Source organism: Mastigoproctus giganteus, chromosome 2 (assembly GCF_048544385.1).
Source record: "Mastigoproctus giganteus isolate SK-2022 chromosome 2, ASM4854438v1, whole genome shotgun sequence".
Taxonomy (NCBI): domain Eukaryota; kingdom Metazoa; phylum Arthropoda; class Arachnida; order Uropygi; family Thelyphonidae; genus Mastigoproctus; species Mastigoproctus giganteus.
In genome coordinates, this window is record NC_143576.1 from 198,788,688 (window position 1) to 198,812,124 (window position 23,437).

The 23,437-nt window shown below is 35.9% G+C and overlaps 1 protein-coding gene across 1 annotated transcript in view; it reads left to right on the forward strand.

Moving 5' to 3' along the window:
* Positions 1 to 23,437, forward strand: part of LOC150089900 (pyruvate dehydrogenase phosphatase regulatory subunit, mitochondrial-like) — a 197,592-nt gene that overhangs the window by 77,515 nt on the left and 96,640 nt on the right. The window contains 1 exon segment of the mRNA XM_090368894.1: positions 14,648 to 14,794. Coding sequence (XP_090225020.1) covers positions 14,648 to 14,794 — 147 coding nt within the window.

Consider the following 23,437-nt stretch of genomic DNA (forward strand, 5'->3'; position numbering starts at 1 on the left):
CTCATAGATTCATGTCTGAATGCCACATTGTACCTAAACATCGTTGCTGACTAAAGTGCATCCGTTCATGTTGACAGTTTATCCTCAGTCAGATGGTTACTTCCAGCAGGATAATGCACTGGTGCACAAAGCCCGAATCACTATGGAATTGTTCCAGGAACATAACAATGACTTTTCTTTGCCGCAGTGGCCTGCTCACTGAGCAGGCCACTGCGGCAAAGAAAATTATTGAACATCTTTGGGATGTGCTGGAAAGGGCTGTGCACTGCAGGCCTACACCTCCATCAAATCTCAAGGAACTGCGTGACACACTTCTGTCTGCATGGTACTCCATTCCTGCTTGTTTTCAGCGTCTTCTTCAATTCATGCCTAGGGCTGTTTTGAAGGCTAAAGGAGGCTCAACACGCTACTAAGTAGGTGTACCTAATAAAGTGGCCACAGTGTATAAATATATGTAACTGCACTTAATCATTTAATTCTGCTGATCAGAATGAAAATATTAACCCTTTTGTTGAATGAATACAGTGGCGGAAAAAAACTGCATCCCCTTAAAAAAAGTAACATTTGTAGTGAACATATGAGATTTTGTTTGTTGCATCAGGTATTGCCTCAGATAACGCTTCTATTGCATCAGACAGTAATTGAAAGGTATTGCATCAGCCGTTTCTATAAATACGGCATTAGAAGGGTATGCATGCTCATTAGTATTCTGTTTTGCGGAGGTGTAAGCATGGCTCCATATATTCATTTGACATCAAGGGAAAAAAGTGTAGCTATTGCTCTGTCCCAGGAAGGACTTTCTATTTTGTTTGTTGCATCAGGTATTGCCTCAGATAACGCTTCTATTGCATCAGACAGTAATTGAAAGGTATTGCATCAGCCGTTTCTATAAATACGGCATTAGAAGGGTATGCATGCTCATTAGTATTCTGTTTTGCGGAGGTGTAAGCATGGCTCCATATATTCAGTTGACATCAAGGGAAAAAAGTGTAGCTATTGCTCTGTCCCAGGAAGGACTTTCTATTTTGTTTGTTGCATCAGGTATTGCCTCAGATAACGCTTCTATTGCATCAGACAGTAATTGAAAGGTATTGCATCAGCCGTTTCTATAAATACGGCATTAGAAGGGTATGCATGCTCATTAGTATTCTGTTTTGCGGAGGTGTAAGCATGGCTCCATATATTCAGTTGACATCAAGGGAAAAAAGTGTAGCTATTGCTCTGTCCCAGGAATGGCTTTCTATGTGTGCTATTGCTGATAAAATAGGCTGCCACCAGTCAACAGTATCCAGGGTGTTGAAATTAAAGCATGAAATTGGTGATATGAAGAGAAGACCTGGATCAGGCCATAAGACAGTGACTACGCCTTCCCAAGATCGATATTTGAAATGCCTATGCCTTCATAATCACCATGCTAGTGCCCCTGATCTAAACCTAGACTTTGAGATGGCCTCTGGTGTTGAAACAAGTGCACAAACTATCCAAAGACGACTTTTGGAATGTGGTCTGCATGCTTATCATTCCAAAAAGAAGCCTTTGTTGACCCAGCAAATGAGGAAGCGACTTGCATGGGCTAAAACATATGTTTTGTGGACAAAAGAGCAATGGAACACCATCTTTTCTGATGAATCGAAATTCAACCTGCATGGCTCAGATGGGAAGCGATATGTCAGAAGACGAAAATCGGAGGCATTCCATCCTGATTGCATAACACCGATTGTAAAGTTCCCCGCCGGTTAGATGGTCTGGGGATGCATAACAAGCAAAGGGATGAGGCAAATTAAGTTTATTAATGGAACGGTGAATGCACAAACCTACACTGCTACCTTGCAGGGGTGCCTGAAACCCATTATTAGTGATTACCACATAGACGTCCAAAACTGCATTTTTCAATAGAACTCAGCACCTTGCCACACAGCAAAATTGGTAAGTTTTATGCTATTTGGATTTAATGATGAGTTTGTCTTCTTGTCTCACAAGGCATAAAACATACTTACACCAATGTTTTCCCTCGTTTTTCACCCTTAAAGTGCAGTCATACCTCAGAAATGCTGGCATTACAGTGTTGGACTTACCCAGCAACAGTTCAGATTTGAACCCTATTGAAAATTGCTGGTACATAATGTTGTCTAAAATTGCTCAAAAGAAGCCAACAAGTAAGATTCAGTTACAGGAGAGCATTGTAAGGATGTGGTACCATGAAATTGGGCAACTGTATATCCAGAAGTTGATTAATTCTGTGCCAGATTGTTGCAAAGCTATAATTGCAACTTGAGGAGGAACAACAAAATATTGAGGACTTATTTTGTTGATTTACAGTACATAATACTATTACATTAACTTGTCATTTCAGTTTGTACACATAAATGCAATAAAATGTATGTTTGGTTGTAATGATTGCCATTTGCGTGATTTCTCATTATTCAATTAATTATGCATTTTTACCCTTTGGGAAGATATTTATGGAAATTAGGTATATCAGGTGGAGTCTTTTTATTGGATTTCATTTACAGAGAATCCCATCTAACAAATGCATTTTGAACATTTCTGCAACCCACAATGCAGCACAAAACTCATTATGGCAAAATTCACAAGTGATGCAGTTTTTTTGTCAACCACTGTATGTACATAGAGATTGCAATAACAATAGCTAAACATGCTTGTGGTTGATGGGTTTGTTGCCTCTTTGTGACTTCACTCCTGGATTTCCTATTTCCTCAAGCTGTAATATCACTTTTCATAGAAGTGTAATCTAATGTCGTGCATTGGATCCTTTTTTGTTGGTGCATGCGATGCATATAATCCCAAATCAATGCTGTCGCTTCACTTCCATTCGGGTAGACAGCATCACAATCGGGGCACACTCTGGTAAGGTGAGAAGTAGTATGGTTCTAATACTATGGCATCCTCATCTGTAGCACCTTATACCTTTCATTCTGTATTTACAAGTGAGTATGCAAACTGTTTATAGCACAACCATTTCTCTTGTTGTGAGTTTGGAAATAAACTTTGTTACATATTTTAATTTTGCAACTTTCTTTTCCACATCCTTTGAAGAATAAGTGAAGTAGCAAAGGAGGTAAGCAAATCTTTAGCCATAATTATAAGAGCATCTTTGGATTCAGGGTAAGTACATGTGGACTGCAGATGTGCAAATGTATCATAATTCACAAAGGGGGGGGAACAAAGGGTGAGACGAGTAATTGCAGATTGGTTAGCTTAACATCTGTTCCATGGAAAATAATAGTCACTGGTTAATGAAGTAATGTTGGACCATCTAGACAGGAGGCATTTATACGTCAGTCAGAGTATAAGTTTTTTATTAAGGGGAGAACTTGTCTGACCAATTTGATTGGGTACTGTGATGTCACAAAGGAATTGGATGCAAAAAATAATTTTCATATCATATACTTGGATTTCAATTAAGCTTTTGACACTACTGAACAAATTGGAGCATTGTACCATTAAGGGAAAGTTACTGCTATGGATTAAGGGATGGTTGAGAGGGAGAAGACAGAGAGTGGTTATCAATGGATACTACTCTTCAATGGATACTACTAATGGATACTACTCTAGCAATGGTGTACTTATAAACAGCAGAGAAGGCGTAATTCAAATAGCAGAAGACTACTATAGAGAATTATACAAGGAGCGAGGGAATGATACCAGCAGTGGGGAAGATGGATTGCAAAGTAGCAACACATACGACATACCCGATATTCTTCCTGATGAGGTAGAACATGCATTGAAGAAAATGAAGAATCGGAAAGCCCCGGGGGAAGATGAAGTTACTGTAGAGTTGTTAAAATTGGGAGGAAGAGACATAACACAAAAACTGGCAAGGCTCTTCACAAAGTGCATTAGAAAAGGTGTGATGCCTAAGCAGTGGAATAATGCAATCATAGTTTTGCTGCATAAGAAAGGAGATAAATCAGAAATTGGAAATTATAGACCAATTAGCTTGTTATCCCATATCTACAAGTTGTTCACAAGGGTCATTACTAACAGATTAGAAAGAATACTTGATGAGAATCAACCGAAAGAGCAAGCTGGCTTTAGGACAGGATTCTCAACTATGGATCACCTTCACGTAATATCACAGCTAATGGAGAAAGCAAATGAATATAAAACACCATTATGCCTGGCATTTGTGGATTATGAAAAGGCATTTGACTCCATACAGCATAAGGCAATGTTTCGGGCACTGGAAAGACAAGGCATAGATACTCCATATATTATGATTTTGAAGAAAATATATGAGAGTGCTACATCCTTTATTAGACTAGACAAAGACAGTAGCAAATTTAAAATCGAGAAAGGAGTTCGACAAGGAGACACAATATCTCCGAAGCTGTTTACTGCTGCCCTTGAGGAAGCTTTCAGAAGATTAGACTGGTCGCAGAAAGGAGTCAATGTGAACGGAGAGTACCTAAACCATTTACGATTTGCAGATGACATTGTGGTCATAAGCCACGATCCCAAAGAATTAGAGGAAAATCTTAATCAGTTATGCGCAGTTAGTAAGGATTTTGGACTAAAGATGAATATGGCTAAAACAAAAGTAATGATGAACAAGTATGCCACGGAAAGGGAAATAATGATTGAAGGAGCAGTAATTGAAAAGGTGGAGTCATATACTTATCTGGGACAAGTTATTAGCTGTAATAATGATAAATGGCTGGAAGTCAAGAGAAGAATAAATTTTGGATGGATAGCATTCAGGAAATATAGTCACATACTGAAGAGCAATATCCCAGTTTGTCTGAAACGTAAAATAATGAATCAATGTATACTCCCCACCATGACTTATGGAAGTGAAACTTGGGCACTCACCAAAAGAATGGAAGAGAAGCTAAGAACTACACAGCGAAGAATGGAACGAATTATATTGGGAATTAGAATGTTAGATAAGAAGAGAAACACATGGATTAGGCAGCAAACTCAAGTAAAGGACATTCTTATCAAAACTAAAGAACTAAAATGGTCTTGGGCAGGACACATAGCTCGAAGACATGATGACAGATGGACTAAGAAAATAACAGAATGGTACCCAAGAGGAGCTAGAAGAAAACCTGGAAGACAAAGGCGGAGATGGATAGATGAAATTCATGAGTTTTTGAGCAGTAAATGGATGGCCAGTGCTCAAAACAGAAGGAACTGGAAAGTTGCTGGAGAGGCCTTCATCCTGCAGTGGATTGAAAATGGCTGCTGATGATGATGATACTATTAGCATTAGCATTAGCATTAGTAGAGGCATTTGATGCAAGAAAGCAAGCTTATGCAGCATCAGCCAAAAAAAAAAAAAAAAAAAAAAAAAAAAAAAAAGTAACATAAATAAATAAAAATAACCACTTCCACTTCACCCCTCTGTTCGTTCGAAATACCTGTCCAGCTGAGCCTTAAACTTATTTAGGCTATCAACTTCCACGACAAGGGATGGAAGTCTGTTCCACCCACCAACCACCCGCTGGCTAAAGGCAAATTTCCGCACATCTATCCTGCATCTGTCTTTCCTCAATTTGAATTTATGCCCTCTCAGGTGATTTTTCTGAGCTAGAGGAAGAATCCCATCAGCATTGAGCATGCTCAAACCATTCAAGGCTTTGTACACCTCTATCAGATCACCCCGCTGGTGCCTAGTTTCCAGACACTGTAATTTGCAAAACTTAAGCCTTTCTTCGTAAGAGAACCCCTTTGTCCCATTCACCAATCTAGTTGCCCTTCTCTGTACTCGTTCCAGCAGCTCTACATCCTTCCTGAAATGAGGCCTCCAGGCCTGTATACAGTACTCTAGGTGTGGCCTGACCATTGCCTTATACAAGGGAATAATCACCTCCTTATCCCTGCTAGAAAAATTCCTATATATCATTGACAATACACCATGAGCTACTCTTGCAGCTCGTCTGCACTGCTCAGAGAACTTCATATCTGCCTGCACCACCACCCCCAGGTCCCTTTCATTCTCTACCACTGTCAGTGTAGTACCAAAATGATGACTACTCTTCATGGACTAATGTTATTAGTGGATTTCCATAGGGTTTGGTGCTGGGCCCATTGCTTTTTTTTGTTTTTATTAATGATATGGATGAGGGTATATCAGGCTTTAATATCTAAGTTTCCAGATGATGCAAAGGTTGGCTGGGTGGTTAATGACAGAATGGAAGTATGCTGCTGCAACAAGATCTAGAAAAATTAGGCAGATGGGCTGAGAAATGGCAATTGAAGTTAATGCATATGGATAGCAGAAATCCCAGAGTAATGTATCAAATGTGTGGTACTGCACTCAGGGTAGTGGAAAAAGAAAAGGACCTGGGATAATTGTGGTCGTCTGATATGAAGTTCTCTGAGCAGTGCAGGACAGCTTATGAGGTTTTATCAATGATATACAGTAATTTTGCTAGCAGGGATAAGGAGGTGATTATCCCATTGTATAAGGAAATAGTCAGGCCACATCTTTACTGCAAACAGGTCTGGAGGTCTCATTTTAGGAAGGATGTAGAGCTGCCTGAATGTGTGCAGAGAAAGACAATGTGAGAGAGAGGTGAGGGAAACAAAGGGGTGCTCTTACCAAGAAAGGCTTCAATTCTGCAAATTTGAGCATCTGGAGACTAGGCACCTGCAAGGTGATCTGATTGAGGTGTTAAGGTTTTGAATGGATTGAGCAAACTCAATGCTGTTGGGATTCTTCCTCTTGCCCAGATTATACACATAAGGGGGGCCATAAATTCAAATTGAGAACGATGGTTGCAAAATAGATGTGCGGAAATTTGCGTTCAGCAAACAGGTGGTTGATTGCTGGAATGAGCTACCTTCTGTTGTGGAAGTGGATAGTTTGAATAAATTTGAGGAAGAACTACACAAACTGTTGGAGGGGATGGATGGATGGATGGATGGATGGATGGATGGATGGGTGAAATGGGATTTTTTTTTTCTTTTTTTGACTGATGCTGCATAAGCTTGCTTTCTTATATCATTTGCCACTATTAATACTAATACTAAGAATATACCTGCCAAATTTGGTTGTGTTTCCTCCATTATATCATGCTCCAACAGCTTTAAATAGGGTTGTTGTTGTTTTTTGGTTTTTAGGAGCATTAGCAACTAAGGCCATATTGCTCCGGGATATGCGGTGGTCGTTCCCTGACCTTTCCGCATCCTCCGTATTTGGTGGTGACAGGCTTGAACCCCAGTCTAATCAAGAAGTGTGTGCTATGCACTGCTGCTCCTTCCCACCTGGCTACGGAGGTGCCTTTAAATAGGGTCATTCCATGTCAAGTGGTCTGGGGTCCTTCCTCAGCCATCTTCAATTTTGTTGAAACTTGGTGTGGATGCTTAGACAGGTTTCAAATGAAGCTATGCAAAATTTCAGCTCAAAATATAGTATATTTGAGGCACCAGCACCTTTTTTGTGGAGGTCACTTGTGTTATGTGGAATAAATCACAAAAAAATTTTCAAAGTTTTAAGTGTTACTGTTGCACAACAGATGAGAGGTAGTGCTCTGAAACTTGGTATACCTAGTTAACTTTTGGCAGAGAATGCAAAACTTTTGGTGTCCTTGCTCCAAAACCTGCATTTTTTTACAATGCAGTCTAAAACTGGCACCAAAAATTTGTTGCAACAAATTTAAGCAAGACTTTTGAAAGTCATAATTTTGAAATAAAAACTTTTGGTACCTTCTTCTTTGGACATTCCACTTACCAACTGCATGAATTCAGCCTAACTAAATATCAGCTCTTATACTTGTTTTCTGGCTGAGATATTTTCCTTCAAAAATTGACTCAAAATTTGAAAGTCAAATTTGACCTATCTTAAGGGGCAAATATCTTAATGTTGGACACCTTCAATTTTCTCATTTTTGGTAACCACTGGAAAGAGCAGAGTTTCAGCTATAAGGATCATGGTTTATCTGTTTTGTGTCATTGCACTTAAGGCCTTAAAATTAAGCCTAAACATTAAGTAGTTTTATGTGCCTACTTGATGTTTAGGAAAAAAAATTCTACATCATATTGCTATTTTGTGAGATCTTTTTTGTTGCAGAACACTTCCTTAATCCTGCCTAATGTTTTGAACAATCTAGAAATAGGGCATATTCTGGAATATTCTAGAAGAATACCCAAGAATTATAGATATTCTAGAAGAATATTCTAGATTTCTAGAATATTCTTGAATTCCAAAAAAACTGATAAACATTCTAGAACTTGGAATATTCTAGAATCATACAAAAAAGTATAAATAGCTGATATTTGAACCATGCTGTTATTAATGTGTTTTATCTTCACGATGAACAGTTTGTGTATTTTGTTCCTCAATTTTTTATTGTTTGACTGTAATAAAGTTAATTAAGTTTTCATTTCTTGCAGAAACGTCCAGCCCTTATTAGTCAGCATGAAAGCCGTGGAATTATAAGATTTTGCTGGAGATAAGCTGTACTCATGCACCATCAGTCATATGGATAATTCTAAATGTCATGTGATTTCCTATACATGCAAAACTGGGTTAAAATTATATAAAGAATTTGAATTTGAAGATAACAGCTGATAGGTTGACATTGTGGATTAAAACTAGGTGAAGAAGACAATTTGTCTACATCATGAAGCTTTGCTTTTGACAAAATTTGAATTTTTGCAGTGTTCATGTTGCAATCCTTTCTAGAAGAAAAATCATATGGTGAAAAAAAGTTTACAACCAATTGATTTGTCAGTGGCAGACTACCTGAAAAACCTAACAAAGGTAGACATAAAACCAGGCCAGCAGCTGTGCCAAAAAGAGTTTAACAGCCGAAAAGCAGCAACAGGAACACAACTTCATCTGGATCAAACCATGATGACAAAATGCATGTGACTGAAAGCTTGAACACAAGTTTGATGGCTATTGGTATTTCTCCTCTGAAATTTAAGCGAATGCTAAGAGAGACTCAAGGCTATGCCAAAAGGAAGGCAAGTCAAGTAAAAGATGTAATTGCCAGTAAAACTGCATCTGTTGGTGGCTTGGATCCAAATAACATCATGGAGCCAAGTGCAAGTCATCAGTGTGGAAATTGTTTAGATTACAATGAGCTGCTGAAAGAATTGAAAGAAAAGTTGATGCTATCAAGTCATTCAGAAATACTTCAAATATTAACACTAGCTTCAAATTTTAACACTAGCAGTTAGTTGGTCCATAAATAAAACAATGGAAGAGTTTAGTGTCTCAGAAAGAATGGTCAAGAAAGCTAGAAAATTTAAAGTAGAAGGAATCATGGCCATATCTGGAAAAAAGCAAGGAAAAAAGCTTCTGAGCAAGTAAAGCAAAAGGTGATGGAATTTTTTGAAGATGATGAATTTAGTCAGATATGCCCTGGAAAGAAAGATTACATTTCCATTAGCAATGCAGATGGAATAAAAATGCAAATGCAAAAATGACTACTACTCAGCAACTTGAAGGAAATGTTTATAACCCATCGAGATAGAAATGGATCTGACATTGGATTTTCTAAATTTTGTGAACTTTGACACCAAGTGGTGTGTCACAGTTGGTGCACCAGGAACACATTCTGTATGTGTATGCACAAGCCATCAAAATGTCATGTTAATGCTAGCAGCAAGTCCTGTTGAATGTGATCACAAGGTTCTCATTGGTAAAACAGTCTGTGATTTGGAGTGAAAAGACTGTATGCTTCATCGGTGTGAAAAATGACCAGGAATAAATGAATTAAAAAGTTTCTCGAGAATATTTTTGAAAACAATGAACCAGAAGATATTATTGAATTCAAGCAATGAATACTCACTAACAGAGATACACTGGACACAAAGCAATTAAAAACAGAAGATTTTATTGAAGAGTTGAGTACAAAGATATTTAACCTTTTCTGTCATCACTACATTGCTAAACATCAAAGCTACCATTTGAAGTCAACAAAGGAAAGCCTAATGACAGGAGAATTGGTCATCTTGATGGATTTTGCAGAAACTTATTCATTTGTTGTTCAAGGTGCTGTTCAAGGGTTCCACTGGGAGAATAGCCAGGCTACATTGCATCCATTTATCATTTATTACAAGGATGTTGAACTTTAGAATATAAGTTTCTGCATAATCAGTGATTGCCTTTGACATGACACAATTGCAGTGCATGTTTTTCTAACTAACTTAATTGAATATTTGAAGAGTTTCGCGAGAGAAATCAGGCACATTTACTACTTCAATAAATGGTTCTGCAGCTCAATACAAGAATTTTATTAACTTGTTTGTTTGTTATTTGGTTTTTAGGAGCATTAGCAACTAAGGCCATATTGCTCTGGGGATATGCAGTGGTCATTCCCTGGCCTTTCCGCATCCTCCGTATTTGGTGGTCACGGGCTCGAACCCCGGTCTAATCAAGAAGCGTGTGCTACGCACTGCTGATCCTGCCCACCTGGCTACGGAGGCGCCATATTATTAACTTGTGCCATCATCAGAAGGATTTTGATATTAGTGCTGAATAGAATTTCTTTGGCACTAGCCATGGCAAGTCACCGTGTGATGGAACAATAAAACGATTGGCAGCACATGCAAGTCTCCAATGCCCAATTGAAAACCAAATCCTAACACCAAGAAACATGTTTGAATTTTGTGACAAGTATGTGGCTGGAATAAAATTCTGTTTTGTTTCTAAAGAGGAAATTGAGCAAGTAAGGCCATTTCAAGAGAAAAGATTCATAGACAGTCATACTATTGATGGAACAAGAGAAAATCATCACTTCATTCCTATTGATGCAAGATAGATTCGTGTTTTCAGAGTATCAAATGACACACCATCATCACTTTATAGCTCATGTGGATCAGACTAGTAAAACCAATATTCAATATGTGCCAATTGTTAATTTACAACCTGGCCAATACATTGCCTGTATTTATGACAGTAATTGGTGGATTGGAAATATTTCTGAAATTTCATTTGAAGAACATGATGTATCGTTAAATTTCATGCATACTCATGGAGCAGCTCATTCATTTCACTGGCCTGCTAGACAAGATGTCTGCTGGATTCCTAAACAACAAATTATTGCCAATCTTCCAGCTCCAAAAACAACAACAATGGAACAACAATATAGTTTGCCTGAAGTAGTAATATCAACCATCAATGAAAAATTCCATTCCATTGCGAAGCAATGATTCAATATCTTCATACTTACTTACTTATTTCAAATTGTATTGTATTTTAAATAAATTTTGTTGCAGTGATAACTTCTTTCAAGCTCAGAAACCAATAGAACATCATCTTTATGCTTAGAATCCTGAATAAAGACCACTTTTCAGGCTTGGGAACTTGCACTAAAGAAACCCATGCAATTTCTTTTCTTGCCATTTACATCCCCATTGTAAAAAAATACAGATCTTTTTGTGCATTGGCAATATATCCTTTCTCCTTAAACAGGGCAGAGTAATTGCAGAAAATTTCACTCTTATAAATGCAATAGTTCTGTCCTTATTGAGATGTGAAACTGCACCATCAAATAAGTATGCAAATATTATGTGGAAAATATAAAATGTTTAAAGCCATTTTTTAGGCCTTAAACTTGTTTAAGACACAAAACTGAAAAACCATGATTCTTGTTGCTTAAAACCTGCTCTTTCCATTGGTGGCAAAAACGAGAGAATTGAAGGTGTCCCACATTAAGATATTTGCCTTTAAATATAGGTCAAATTTTGACTTTAAAATTTTGAGTCTATCTTTGAAGGAAAATAACTCAGCCAGCAAACAAGTATAAGAGCTCATATTTAGTTAGACTGAATTTATGCAGATGTTAAATGGAACGCCCCAATAAGAAGGTACCAAAGGTTTTTATTTCAAAGTTATGACTTTCAAAAGTCTTGCTTAAATTTGTTGCGACAAATTTTTGGTGCCAGTTTTAGGCCGCTTTGTAAAAAATATGAAGGTTTTTGAGCCTAGACACCAAAAGTTTTGCTAGGTATAACAAGTTTCAGAGCACTACATCTCAAGGTTGTGCAACAGTAACACTTAAAACTCTGAAAATGTTTTGTGATTTGCCCCGCATAACACAAGTGACCTCCACAAAAAAGGTGTCAATGCCTCAAGCGTACTATATTTTAAACTGAATTTTTGCACAGTTTCATTTGAAACCTGTTTAAACATCTACACCAAGTTCAACAAAATTGAAGATGGCCGAGCAGGGACCATCTTCAAAATTAGGCCACTTGACATGGAATCACCCAATATAGAGGCTCAATCTGGTTACCCCAGGGGCTCACATCTGGTGAGTATGGGCTTGGCAAACCCAGAGTCCTGAGCTGGATATCATCATTCTTCTCTTTCTTGCTTTCTTGGTGATTCCCTTCTATTTCTGATTTTCTCTCTCTCTCTCTCTCTCTCTCTCTCTCTCTCTCTCTCTCTCTCTCTCTCTCTCTCTCTCTCTCTCTGCAGCATAAGCCTCAAGCTTCCTTGCACCATATGGCTAATAATAATAATAATAATAATTATGGCTACTTGGCATATCAAATCTGCATACCTTTCTGCTAAATTACTTAATGGTCTCATCGATGGGAACAAAAAAAAAAGAAATTAGCGTAGCAGGTAGAAAGGAAACACATATATGGAAAACAAATTGATTTAACCTACCATACTGCTGAGTGAGATTTAAAATACTGCCTTGTAATATTCAAAAGGCCCACCCCCCAAGGTAGGGTTTTTAGGTCATCTAATGAATAATGATTTAACCTTCTAATAAATGTTTTTTGAAAAGGTTGATTGTATTCAAAGATATTTCAGAATGTTATATAAATGTTAAAAGAGTCAGTACTATGATTACACATTTAGTATACTTCTACAACACATATGCAAAATGTTCATTTTGCTTTACCAGAGGTGTGTTGAATTCTGTGATCAACTTGTCTTTGATATTTGTGATAAAATGTATTGCAGAATACCATGGAAGTTGGTTATAAAGTTAAAAAATAAGGTTACAGTTGAATGTAACCTTACCACCAAGGTTAGGTTGTTTAATCAGTAACTTCCCTTCTTAGTGACATATATTTTTATTTATCTCTCATTAGTATCACTTTGTTCAATTTTTCTGTCAAAAGAATCAAGGAATAGTTGGAAAAAATAAAGTAAATAAAAAAATGCTTATCTCTGGATTTGATTGTTTGTTTGTTTGTTATTTGGATTTTAGGAGCATTAGCAACTAAAGCCATATTGCTCCGGGATATGCGATGGTCATTCCCTGACCTTTCCGCATCCTCCTTATTTGGTGGTGACGGGTTCGAACCCCCGTCTAATCAAGAAGCGTGTGCTACGCACTGCTGCTCCTTCCCACCTGGCTACGGATGCGCTGGATTTGATTGTGTATACCTGAAGTAATATTGAAACTTTTATCCATTACAATATAATATTGTAATGGATAAATACAATATAATAGTGTTTATAATATTTTGGTTTACCATGTCATCTAGTCATTTGTCCAAATGTATCAATTATTTAAAAATTAATTGTTAAAAAAATTTATAGTTAAAAGTGCTTAATTTTTCATAATTAATTTATAGCAAAGGCTAAATTTGTTCAGCACTCACCTCTTAATCCATATTTTTTTATTGAAGTTCAAAAGAAGAGGTAAAGATGAAGCTTTAGCTGCATTATTAACTAAAACTATGTCAAGAGGAAGAAGGAGTGCACCACTCTTTTCTCCAGTTGTCTTCCATAAAATCTCATATAAACGAGAAAACTAAAAATGTAGCATCAGAAGCCAAGAGCCGAAACGGAAGACTTTTGATATAATTCATTGTTGTTGGCTAAGTGGTATAAATGAAGGTAAGGTTTATATAGTGGTTCTAGTTCCCATGGTGCATCACACTAAACACGTAGGAATTTGCACAAGGTTTCATATTGGTGAGAAACCAGTTGGTGGTCTTGTGTTTAATATTTCAAGTGATGTATTGTTCCAGAACCATTCTATTGCTAGGGCTTTATATTGAAATATCCTATAATTGGAATTTAATTTAATTAGGGTGATAGCGGAGTAAATTAATGGGTTGTGATTATATGACTGTACATGTTGTGTAAGCTTGATGCCCCCTTGGTTGGTCTTAAAACCATTGTGATGGTAATATGCTCTTGTGTAAACATGAGAATTTAGAGTTAATTTTTACTCTCGTGTTTACACAAGATCATAAAACTTAACTCTAAATTAACTTTGCACACTTCAAATTCCCACATGTTTAGCGTGACACACCATGGGAACCAGAGCCACTGTATAAACCTTACCTTCATTTATCCCACTTAGCCAACTGACAATGAATTATATCGAAGGTCTTCTGTTTGGGCTCTTAGCTTCTGACCCTACATTTTTAGTTTTCGTGTTTACATGAGATTTTATGGAAGACAACCAGAGGAAAGAGCGGTGCACTCTTTCTTCCTCTGGGCATAGTTTTAGTTAATAATGCAGTTAAACCTTCAGCTTTACCTCTTCTTTTTGAACTTCAGTAAAAAAATACAGATTAAGAGGTGTGCTTGAAAGCCTTTGCTACTAATTAATTATTAAAAATTAACTTTGATTTAATTAATTTTAATTAAAAATTAATCAATATTTAAAAATTAACACAGTGTGCTGACAAAAATAAGTTAGAATTATGCATTTATTTACTTTTGTTTTTGTAATTTATTCTTATTTCATAGTAATCCGTGATTTCGATGGTTATTTCTATGTACGAGAAAATAATGGTCGTTACTTAGCTGGTGGTTTTGAGCCAACATCCAAACCAGTTGATTTAAAAGAAGTTCCAGAAACTTTTCAGCCCCTACCAGAGGACTGGGATCAGTTTCGTAAGTTTCCCCATGTAATTTTAGTTAACTCTTTTGCTAGTATGCATGCATAACATAACACATAACATGTTTCATAAGATATATCATACTTCAGTTCTGAATGATTAAATATAATACAGGCAGTTCTTGCTTTACGAGTTCCTGGGTTTACAAGTTTTTTTTTCCCCAAGTATCAAGTATCAACAAAATCGAAAATATGAACATTGCAAAAAATGAATGTTAAACATTTATAAATACCACATTCCAAACCATGTGCATAGCTATAGAATACAGTGTACCCTGCTTTATGATATTAATCAGTTCCAGCCTATAGTAATGTGACACCATAGTAATGTGAACCCATTAGCACATTGTTTTTTTTGGTAATTCGTTTCAAGATCTCGAAAGTTTAAATTTTTGCTGTATAATTAAGCTATTTATCTCTCTAAAATGTCATTTTTAAGGTCACGAGCGTAACCTTAAGGCCATATAAAAGGTCCTGAGTGTGGTTTGTAAATTGTATTAGTTACCAATTCAAAACATTAAAATGCACTACACTTTCATCGTTATCATATATAAGAATCAATTACGCCTTTGTGATATTTTTCTAAAGCGCTTTTCTGGAGGTCACAACCATAAAACAATAAAAACAATTTGCCCTTTCCGGTTTATTGGGCTTTTCTGTTACTGCAAGCAATTATAAGTGGGTAGTAAACTTGATCTTCTTGCATTTGCAATACCGATAGCTGGAATTGTGTGGTTTTTTACATTATTATGGTGAAATGTGTTTCCTTAAATTTGAAATCTTCAATCGTATAAAAAGCATGAATAAATTTTCAGAATCTTTTCTTCATTGCTTTTTTTTAAGCTTCGTAAACTTGTTACTCCACACGAATCATGTTAGTTGCAATTTGTGTGTACCATTAAAAAATGCTTATGCATGCAATCGTGAAATTTATAATTAAAAGAGAAGATTATCTTGGAAACAACGCCTCTTGAGAAACATTTCTGAAGAAGACGACTCCTTGTGCAACAAACCAACGAGTGCCGAGCCAATAAAAAGTGATCAACGAGTATGCATTTAGTCGATGATGATGAAGAATAAACATTCTTTAACATTTGTAAGTCGTAAATAATTTCTCTATTATTATAATTTGCTTGATTTTACAGACTATGTTTTCATTTCTTTCAATAAATCAATCATTGTTTAAACATAAACTAATTAGCTAACTAATTTCATGTTGATAACATAACCCCTATTTTTAACCTTGGCTATGGGAAATAAATTCCCGCTTTACAAGTTTTTGCTTTACGAGTGCACGCTAGGAATGAATTAACTCGTCAAGTCAAGAACTACCTATATATTGGTGTGTGTGTGTGTACACACACACACACACACGCACACACATAAATAAGCGGCACACAATTTATTACATGTTTCTTCCTCATATGAAAAACATATATACAGTAGACGCTTGATTTTCCAGGATACATGGTAAAAAAATTCCTGGATAATCAATTTCCCTGTTAATCCAAAAATACAGTAAGTCCCCGACATATGTAAGAGATATGTTCCAGGACTTCTTCCATAAGTCCAGTTTTATGTAACTTGGGAATGGCTAAAAAAATATTGCTACTATATCCCTGTATCAAAATTACAAAAACCACATAATATCCTCAGAAGAATGAAGAAAAATAGTTATATATTTTTAATTAGTTCAGTTAAAAATTTTATCTGGGGACAGCGGTTAAGTAGCCAGAGTGGCACATAAGAAAAGAAAACATAAAAGGAAGAAAAAACGCATGTTATTGTAGTGTAAAAACTGATATGTATTTCGTAGCCTTGGTTATTATAGTTGACTTCATTGGTACCGATTGCTTCACCTCTTCTCATATTCTGTCTTTCTCCTTTATTGTGTTCACCGTTGCCACTGACAGATCTGAATTCCGCATGATACTTGTTAATGTTTGGCCATTTTCATACATCCTTATTATTTTAATTTTCTGATCCAACTCGATCACTTTCCTTTTCTTGATAGATTTACTAGTACAGCTGTCACTTATTCTCTTAGTCGACACCACGATAACAGTCAAAATTAAATTTTCTAAAAAGAACTTCACAGGGTTAAGGCAAAAACTTGCTATTCTCACCGCATGTGAGCTCGCATTTTACTAAAGCACATTTCTGGAGGTCACTGCCATAAAACAATAAAAACAATTTGCACTTACTGAGTTACTGGGCTTTTCTGTTAGTGCATCTAATTATAAACGGGTAGTAAACTCAATCTTATTGCATTTGCGATAATACCAATAGCTGGAATTCTGTGGGTTTTTAAGTTATTATAGTGAAATGTGTGCCCCCCTTCACTGAAATCTTTAGTTAAAAGAAAAAAATATAAATAGCATAACGCAAGTCCGATGCTACATAAGTTGTGGAACTACTGTATCGAAAAAATGTTCAGCAACCTATGTAAAAAGTATGCCAATAGATAAAAAAATGAAAAAAACTTTCCAAGTACTACTCATTGTCCAATACGTTGCTTCCCTTTATATTTTACAATGTCGTGTATGGTTTGGTCATCAACATTATAATGGTCCTTTAGAGATTTAACGGATGCCGTTTTCAAACTTTTGAATAATTTCAAGTTTTTGTTTAATTGAAAGCACAACTCTTGCATTTGCCCATCATTTTCACAATTTCTAAACAAAAAAAAAAAAAGAAAATTTAGTTACTATAAAAAAAAAAATTCCAACACCCTAACGTAAATAACGAAAAAAAATTTGTGCTTTTGCAGTGCGACGAAACACAACAATCGACAACACACTAAAACAAACTAAACATTTGGTCTCTCTCTTTTTTTTTTTTTTTTTTTTTTTGAGTGGTTTGTGTGAAGAGTTGGAAGGGGTGCAAGATAATAGGTACACTAATTTCCCAAATGATGACTTATAACGCCACTTCTTGTTGCTTATTTATGACTTGCAAAACATCTTTTTATACCTTTATATTTATTACTTGAATTTTATGATTTCTGGTTGATATTTTTTTTTTTTTTTTTAATTTGGGGTCTTGAAGTGACCCAGTTAATCCACTTCCCGGTTAATCTGATCCCAATAAATCGAGAGTCTGCTGTATATGTTTAGCAGGCTCTTTTAATGCAGTATCAATAAATTATGTCTGTATATACAGGTAGTTCTTGACTTTATGAGCTAATTCGTTCATAGCTTGCACTCGTAAAGCGGAAATTAAATCCCATAGACATAATGTTAAAAATAGGGGTTACATTCTGAACAATGAAATTAGTTAGCTAATTAATTTATGTTTAAACAATGATTGATTTATCCAAAGAAATTAAAACATAGCCTGTAAAATCAAGCAAATTATAATAATGAAGAAATTATGACTTACTTATGACATTATTTATTAGATTTGATACTAGAGAGCTATTACGTGCTCGATAATTCCTATATTCTATTATATTATGAATCAACAGGGCTTACCTTTATTTTTTGATATAGGAAGCTTCTTTTCCAACTCTCCTTGTCCAACTCGCTAATAATTCATGGGGAAGGCGATGTCAATTTTGCAAAACATTGTCATAAAGTTAGATTTTGGAGGTCTAAACGGGCTAATAATTAAGGATCGATTTTACATTTTGGTCCTGTGGCTGGAATTTTGAGTTAAATTTAGGGGTCTAATAATTGGGTAAGGGGCGGGGGTGGGGGTAGGGGTTGGGGTTATTCTCTACATTCCTTTGAGGAATGTAAGGAATGTAGAGAATAACCCCAACCCCTACCCCCACCCCCGCCCCTTACCCAATTATTAGACCCCTAAATTTAACTCAAAATTCCAGCCACAGGACCAAAATGTAAAATCGATCCTTAATTATTAGCCCGTTTAGACCTCCAAAATCTAACTTTATGACAATGTTTTGCAAAATTGACATCGCCTTCCCCATGAATTATTAGCGAGTTGGACAAGGAGAGTTGGAAAAGAAGCTTCCTATATCAAAAAATAAAGGTAAGCCCTGTTGATTCATGACATTATTTATGATTTAAAGAATGTTTATTCTTCATCATCGACTAAATGCACACTTGTTGATCACTTATTATTGGCTCGGCACTCATTGGTTTGTTGCACAAGAAGTTGTCTTCTTCAGAAATGCTTCAAGAGACGTTTGTTTCCAAAATAATCTCTATTTTCTTTATAAATTTCAATAGATGCATAAGCATTTAACGGAATGCACAAATTGCAACTAACACGATTTGCGTGGAGTAATAAGTTTACGAAGCTAAAAAAAAAGGAATGAAGAGAAGATTCTGAATATTTATTTATGTTTTTTATACGATTGATGATTTCAGTATAGGGGAAACACATTTCACTGTAATAACTCAAAAAAACCACACAATTCCAGCTATCGGTATTTTCGCAACTGCAAGATCAAGTTTACTACTCGTTTATGCTTGCAGTAACAGAAAAGCCTAATAAACCAGAAAGTGCAAATTGATTTTATTGTTTTATGGTCGTGACCTCCAGAAATATCCTTTAGAAAAATGTCACAAAGGCTTTCAGAATTGGTTCTTATAACAGAACATATGATAACAATGAAAGTGTAGTGCATTTTATTGATTTGAATTGGTAACTAATACAATTTGCACTATAAAAACAACCTTTTAGAGAGTTATATAGCAAAAATTTCAACTTCTAAGGTCGTGGAATGAATTGCCAAAAAACAATGTGTTATTGGGTTCACATTACGATATTTTCATGATACAATGGTGTCTCTGAAACGGATTAATATCGTAAAGCTGGGTACACTGTATTGTATAGTTATGCGCATGGTTTGAAATGCAGTATTTATGAATGTTTAACATTTATTTTTTGCAATTAAAGTTCATATTTTCAATTTTGTTGATACTTGATACTTTGGAAAAAAAAACTCGTAAACCCAGGAATTCGTAAAGCGAGAACTGCCTGTATATATATATATATATATATATGCAGATTCTCTTGAAACTATTCAAAGATTGACATAGGAGAGCATACCCTTTCAATGAGATTCTAAATGATATTGGCTTAAACAAGATGAAATTGAAGAAACTATCTGTGCTTCAGATCCAAAAGTTGATTAAACTGAATTAATACATGTATAAACATAGATGTTACTTCTAAGAAAAGGAATAAGTGATGACTACTTTTTAATTTTTTTTTTACTTTTTTTTTTTTACAAGAATGGTTTTGATTTTGAGAGTAATCCCACTCCAATATTTGGCTATAAATTCAAAATATGACAAAATTAATATTTAAAAATATTTATGTATGTAATTTTTCAATTTTTACAAACTTCCAGATTCCTTGAATCTGCAAGTTTGTAATTGAAAAAAAATTGAATCTTCAATTGAAAAAAAATCACCCTTAGTCACATACACACAGTTGAGAAACCCACTTTTGAAAGGGTAATAGTTTAAACAAAAAGTTTTTTAGTAACTTGTCATACATTGTAAACCAACTGGCATATATTTCTCATATGCCAATTAGTGTATAACATATTTCATTGTAATTATGCCCAAAATGTCAAGCAAGGTCATCTGTATTGTGCAGTCTAAAATTCATTTTAAAATACTCTGTTTCTGATGTTTTCTCTAGGTTTGAGGTTGTGATTAGATTAATGGAATGTAAGATAATGCATGGTGTACCATCATACATATGGAAGACTACGGTACAAATTGGAGCAGAATGGTATTAAGGGTAAGTTGTTACAATGGATAAAAGGATGGTTGAGTGGGAGAAGACAGAGGGTGGTAATCAATGGGCACTACTCTTCGTGAACTAATGTTATTAGTGGAGTCCCACAGGGTTTGGTGTTGGGTCCACTGTTGTTTTGTATATTTATCAATGATATTGATAAAAGTATATCAGGCTTAGTGTTGAAGTTTGCAGATGATACAAAGATTGGCAGGGTTGTTAATGACAGTGATGGCATTGTGCTACTGCAACAGGATCTAGAAAAGTTGGGCTGACAAGTGGCAACTGAAGTTTAACCTTGACAAATGCAAAGTACTGCATATGGGTAGAAGTAACCCCAGAGCAATGTACCAGCTGTGTGATACATTCCTCTGGGGGTGCAGAGAATGAAATCATTTTCTACCACCCTACACTTAGGGTGGTAGAAAATGAAAAAGACCTGGGAGTAATTTTGCAGTCAGATATGAAGTTTTCTGAACAATGCAGACAGGCTGCAAGAGCAGGTAATGGGGTTTTGTCGATGATATACAGCAATTTTGCTAGCATGGAAAAGGAGGTGATTGTCCCACTGTATAAGGCAATGGTCAGGACAGCCTTGAGTACTGCATACAGGTCTGGAGCCCTCATTTTAGGAAGGATGTAGATTTGCTTGAGTGTGTACAAAGAAGGGCAACAAGGTTGATGAGGGGGAATGAAGGGATCCTCTTACCAAGAGAGGCTTAAGTTCTGCAAATTTCAGCAGCTGAAGACTAGGCATCTGCGAGGTGATCTGATTGAGGTGTATAAGGCCTTGAATAGGTTGAGCACACAGAATTCTGATGGGATTCTTCCACTTGTTCAGATTATGAACCTAAGGGGACAGAGTTTAAAATTGAGGAAAGACAGCTGTAGAATAGATGTGCAGAAGGCGCCTCCGTAGCCAGGTGGGAAGGAGCAGCAGTGCGTAGCACACGCTTCTTGATTAGACCAGGGTTCGAGCCCGTCACCACCAAGTACGGAAAATGCGGAAAGGCCAGGGAATGACCACCGCATATTCCCGAAGCAATATGGCCTTAGTTGCTAATGCTCCTAAAAACCAAATAACAAACAAACAAAGATGTGCAGAAATTTTCCTTTAGCCAGTGAGTGTTTAATTGCTGGAACAAACTTCCATCTGTCGTTGTGGAAGTTGATAGGTTAAATAAATTTATGGAGGAACTGGACAAACATTTAGAGGGAGCGGTTGTGTGAATTTTTTTTTTTTGGTTGATGCCGCATAAGCTCATACACTTGCTTTCTTGCATCACATGCGATGATTACTATTACTATCTTAAAGACAAAAAAAAAAATTTAAATGCTGTTATACCATGTGTAAGAAATGATGCACCAGCAACTAGGTTATGATTACTAAGGTACACCATGTAACTTTATAAATTACTGATGGATTATACATACAAATTAGAAATTGATAAATAAATTCATAATGAGTTGATAAATAAATTCAGCACTCACTATGAGAATTTCAGAAATGCTTCCACTGTGAGGGTTAGAATTTCCCTTGATGAGCATTGATATTTCTTACATATGGTATAATTGTGCTTAATTTTCATTTTTTTTTTTTTCAGTCTTTAATATGATAAAGTTAGTTTCCATAAAACCAACTTCATCGCACTTTATCTAGATTTATCAAATAGCTAGGTTCCAGTTTTCTAAAGCATATGAATTTTGTGAAAATTAAAAACAAAAGTAATAGAAATGGTATGCTTTTACTCATGCAGAGCTGACAAGGACATTTTATCATGATCACCTGTCACGACAAAATGTTTTTAATGAAACTAGTAGAAGCTATCAAAGAAGCTACTAGGCTTTTCATACCAACAAAGAAATACTGTTCAAGGCTTAGCCTAAATGATGTCAGATGAACTATCGAGACATGTGGCAGAGAAGAAAAGTGCATAGGATGCGTATAAATTGTCAGGTGGTATAAAAGCCTATGGTATATATAAATTAGTCTGTAATCAATTCACAAAGCAGGTTGGGCAAGCTAAGGTAGATTATGAGAAGTCTCTGGCAAAGAATGCAAAGAAAAATAGCAAAGACTTCTATGCTTATATTAACATTAGATGGAAGAGTTTAAATCCCTTTGGTCCACTTGATGTTCATGGGTTAACTCTTGCTGATCTTGCTCAGGTTGTGGACAAATTGAATAGGTATTTTGCATCTACATTCACACATGAGGAATTCTTTAGGGTAGAGGATGCCAAAAGTTTATCAAACTCTAACGAGGAGCTGAATGACCTTGTGATAACTGAAAGGAAAGTGGAGGAAGAATTGTTGAGGATAGACATAAAAAAGGCACCTGAGGTAGATAGAATCTATCCAATTATATTAAGGTGGGCAGCAAAGGAGGTAAGCAAAGCAATGGGGTGATTTTTCTGGAAAAAACTCATTTAATTTCTGGTCTTTCTTTAAAAAAAGGGGCTAATTTAGTTCATTCTCGCAGGTATAGTTGGAAACACTTCGTTTTTATAGAAATCCTTCATATGAAATCAGTGAATCGACATGTCATTAGATTCCCATAGTAAAGCATAGGGAGGATTGATTCCCATAGTAAAGCATAGGGATGGATTGTTCTGGAAAAAACTCACTTATTTTCCATTATTTCTTTACAAAACCTTGCACATTTACTTTATTCACGTAGAATTACTGGGAAGCACTTCATTTTTATCGAAATCCTTGAAACTAAAAAAGATATTCCACATGGTGCCATATTCCCATAGTAAAGCATAATTATGAAAGCATCCTTAGATTCTGGGGAGGTCCCTATGGACTGAAAAAGTGCAAATATATCCCCAGTTCATAAAGGGAATCAAAAGGCTCTATCAGTAATTACAAATCCATTAACTTAACATCCGTTCCATGGAAAATAATGAATCACTGGT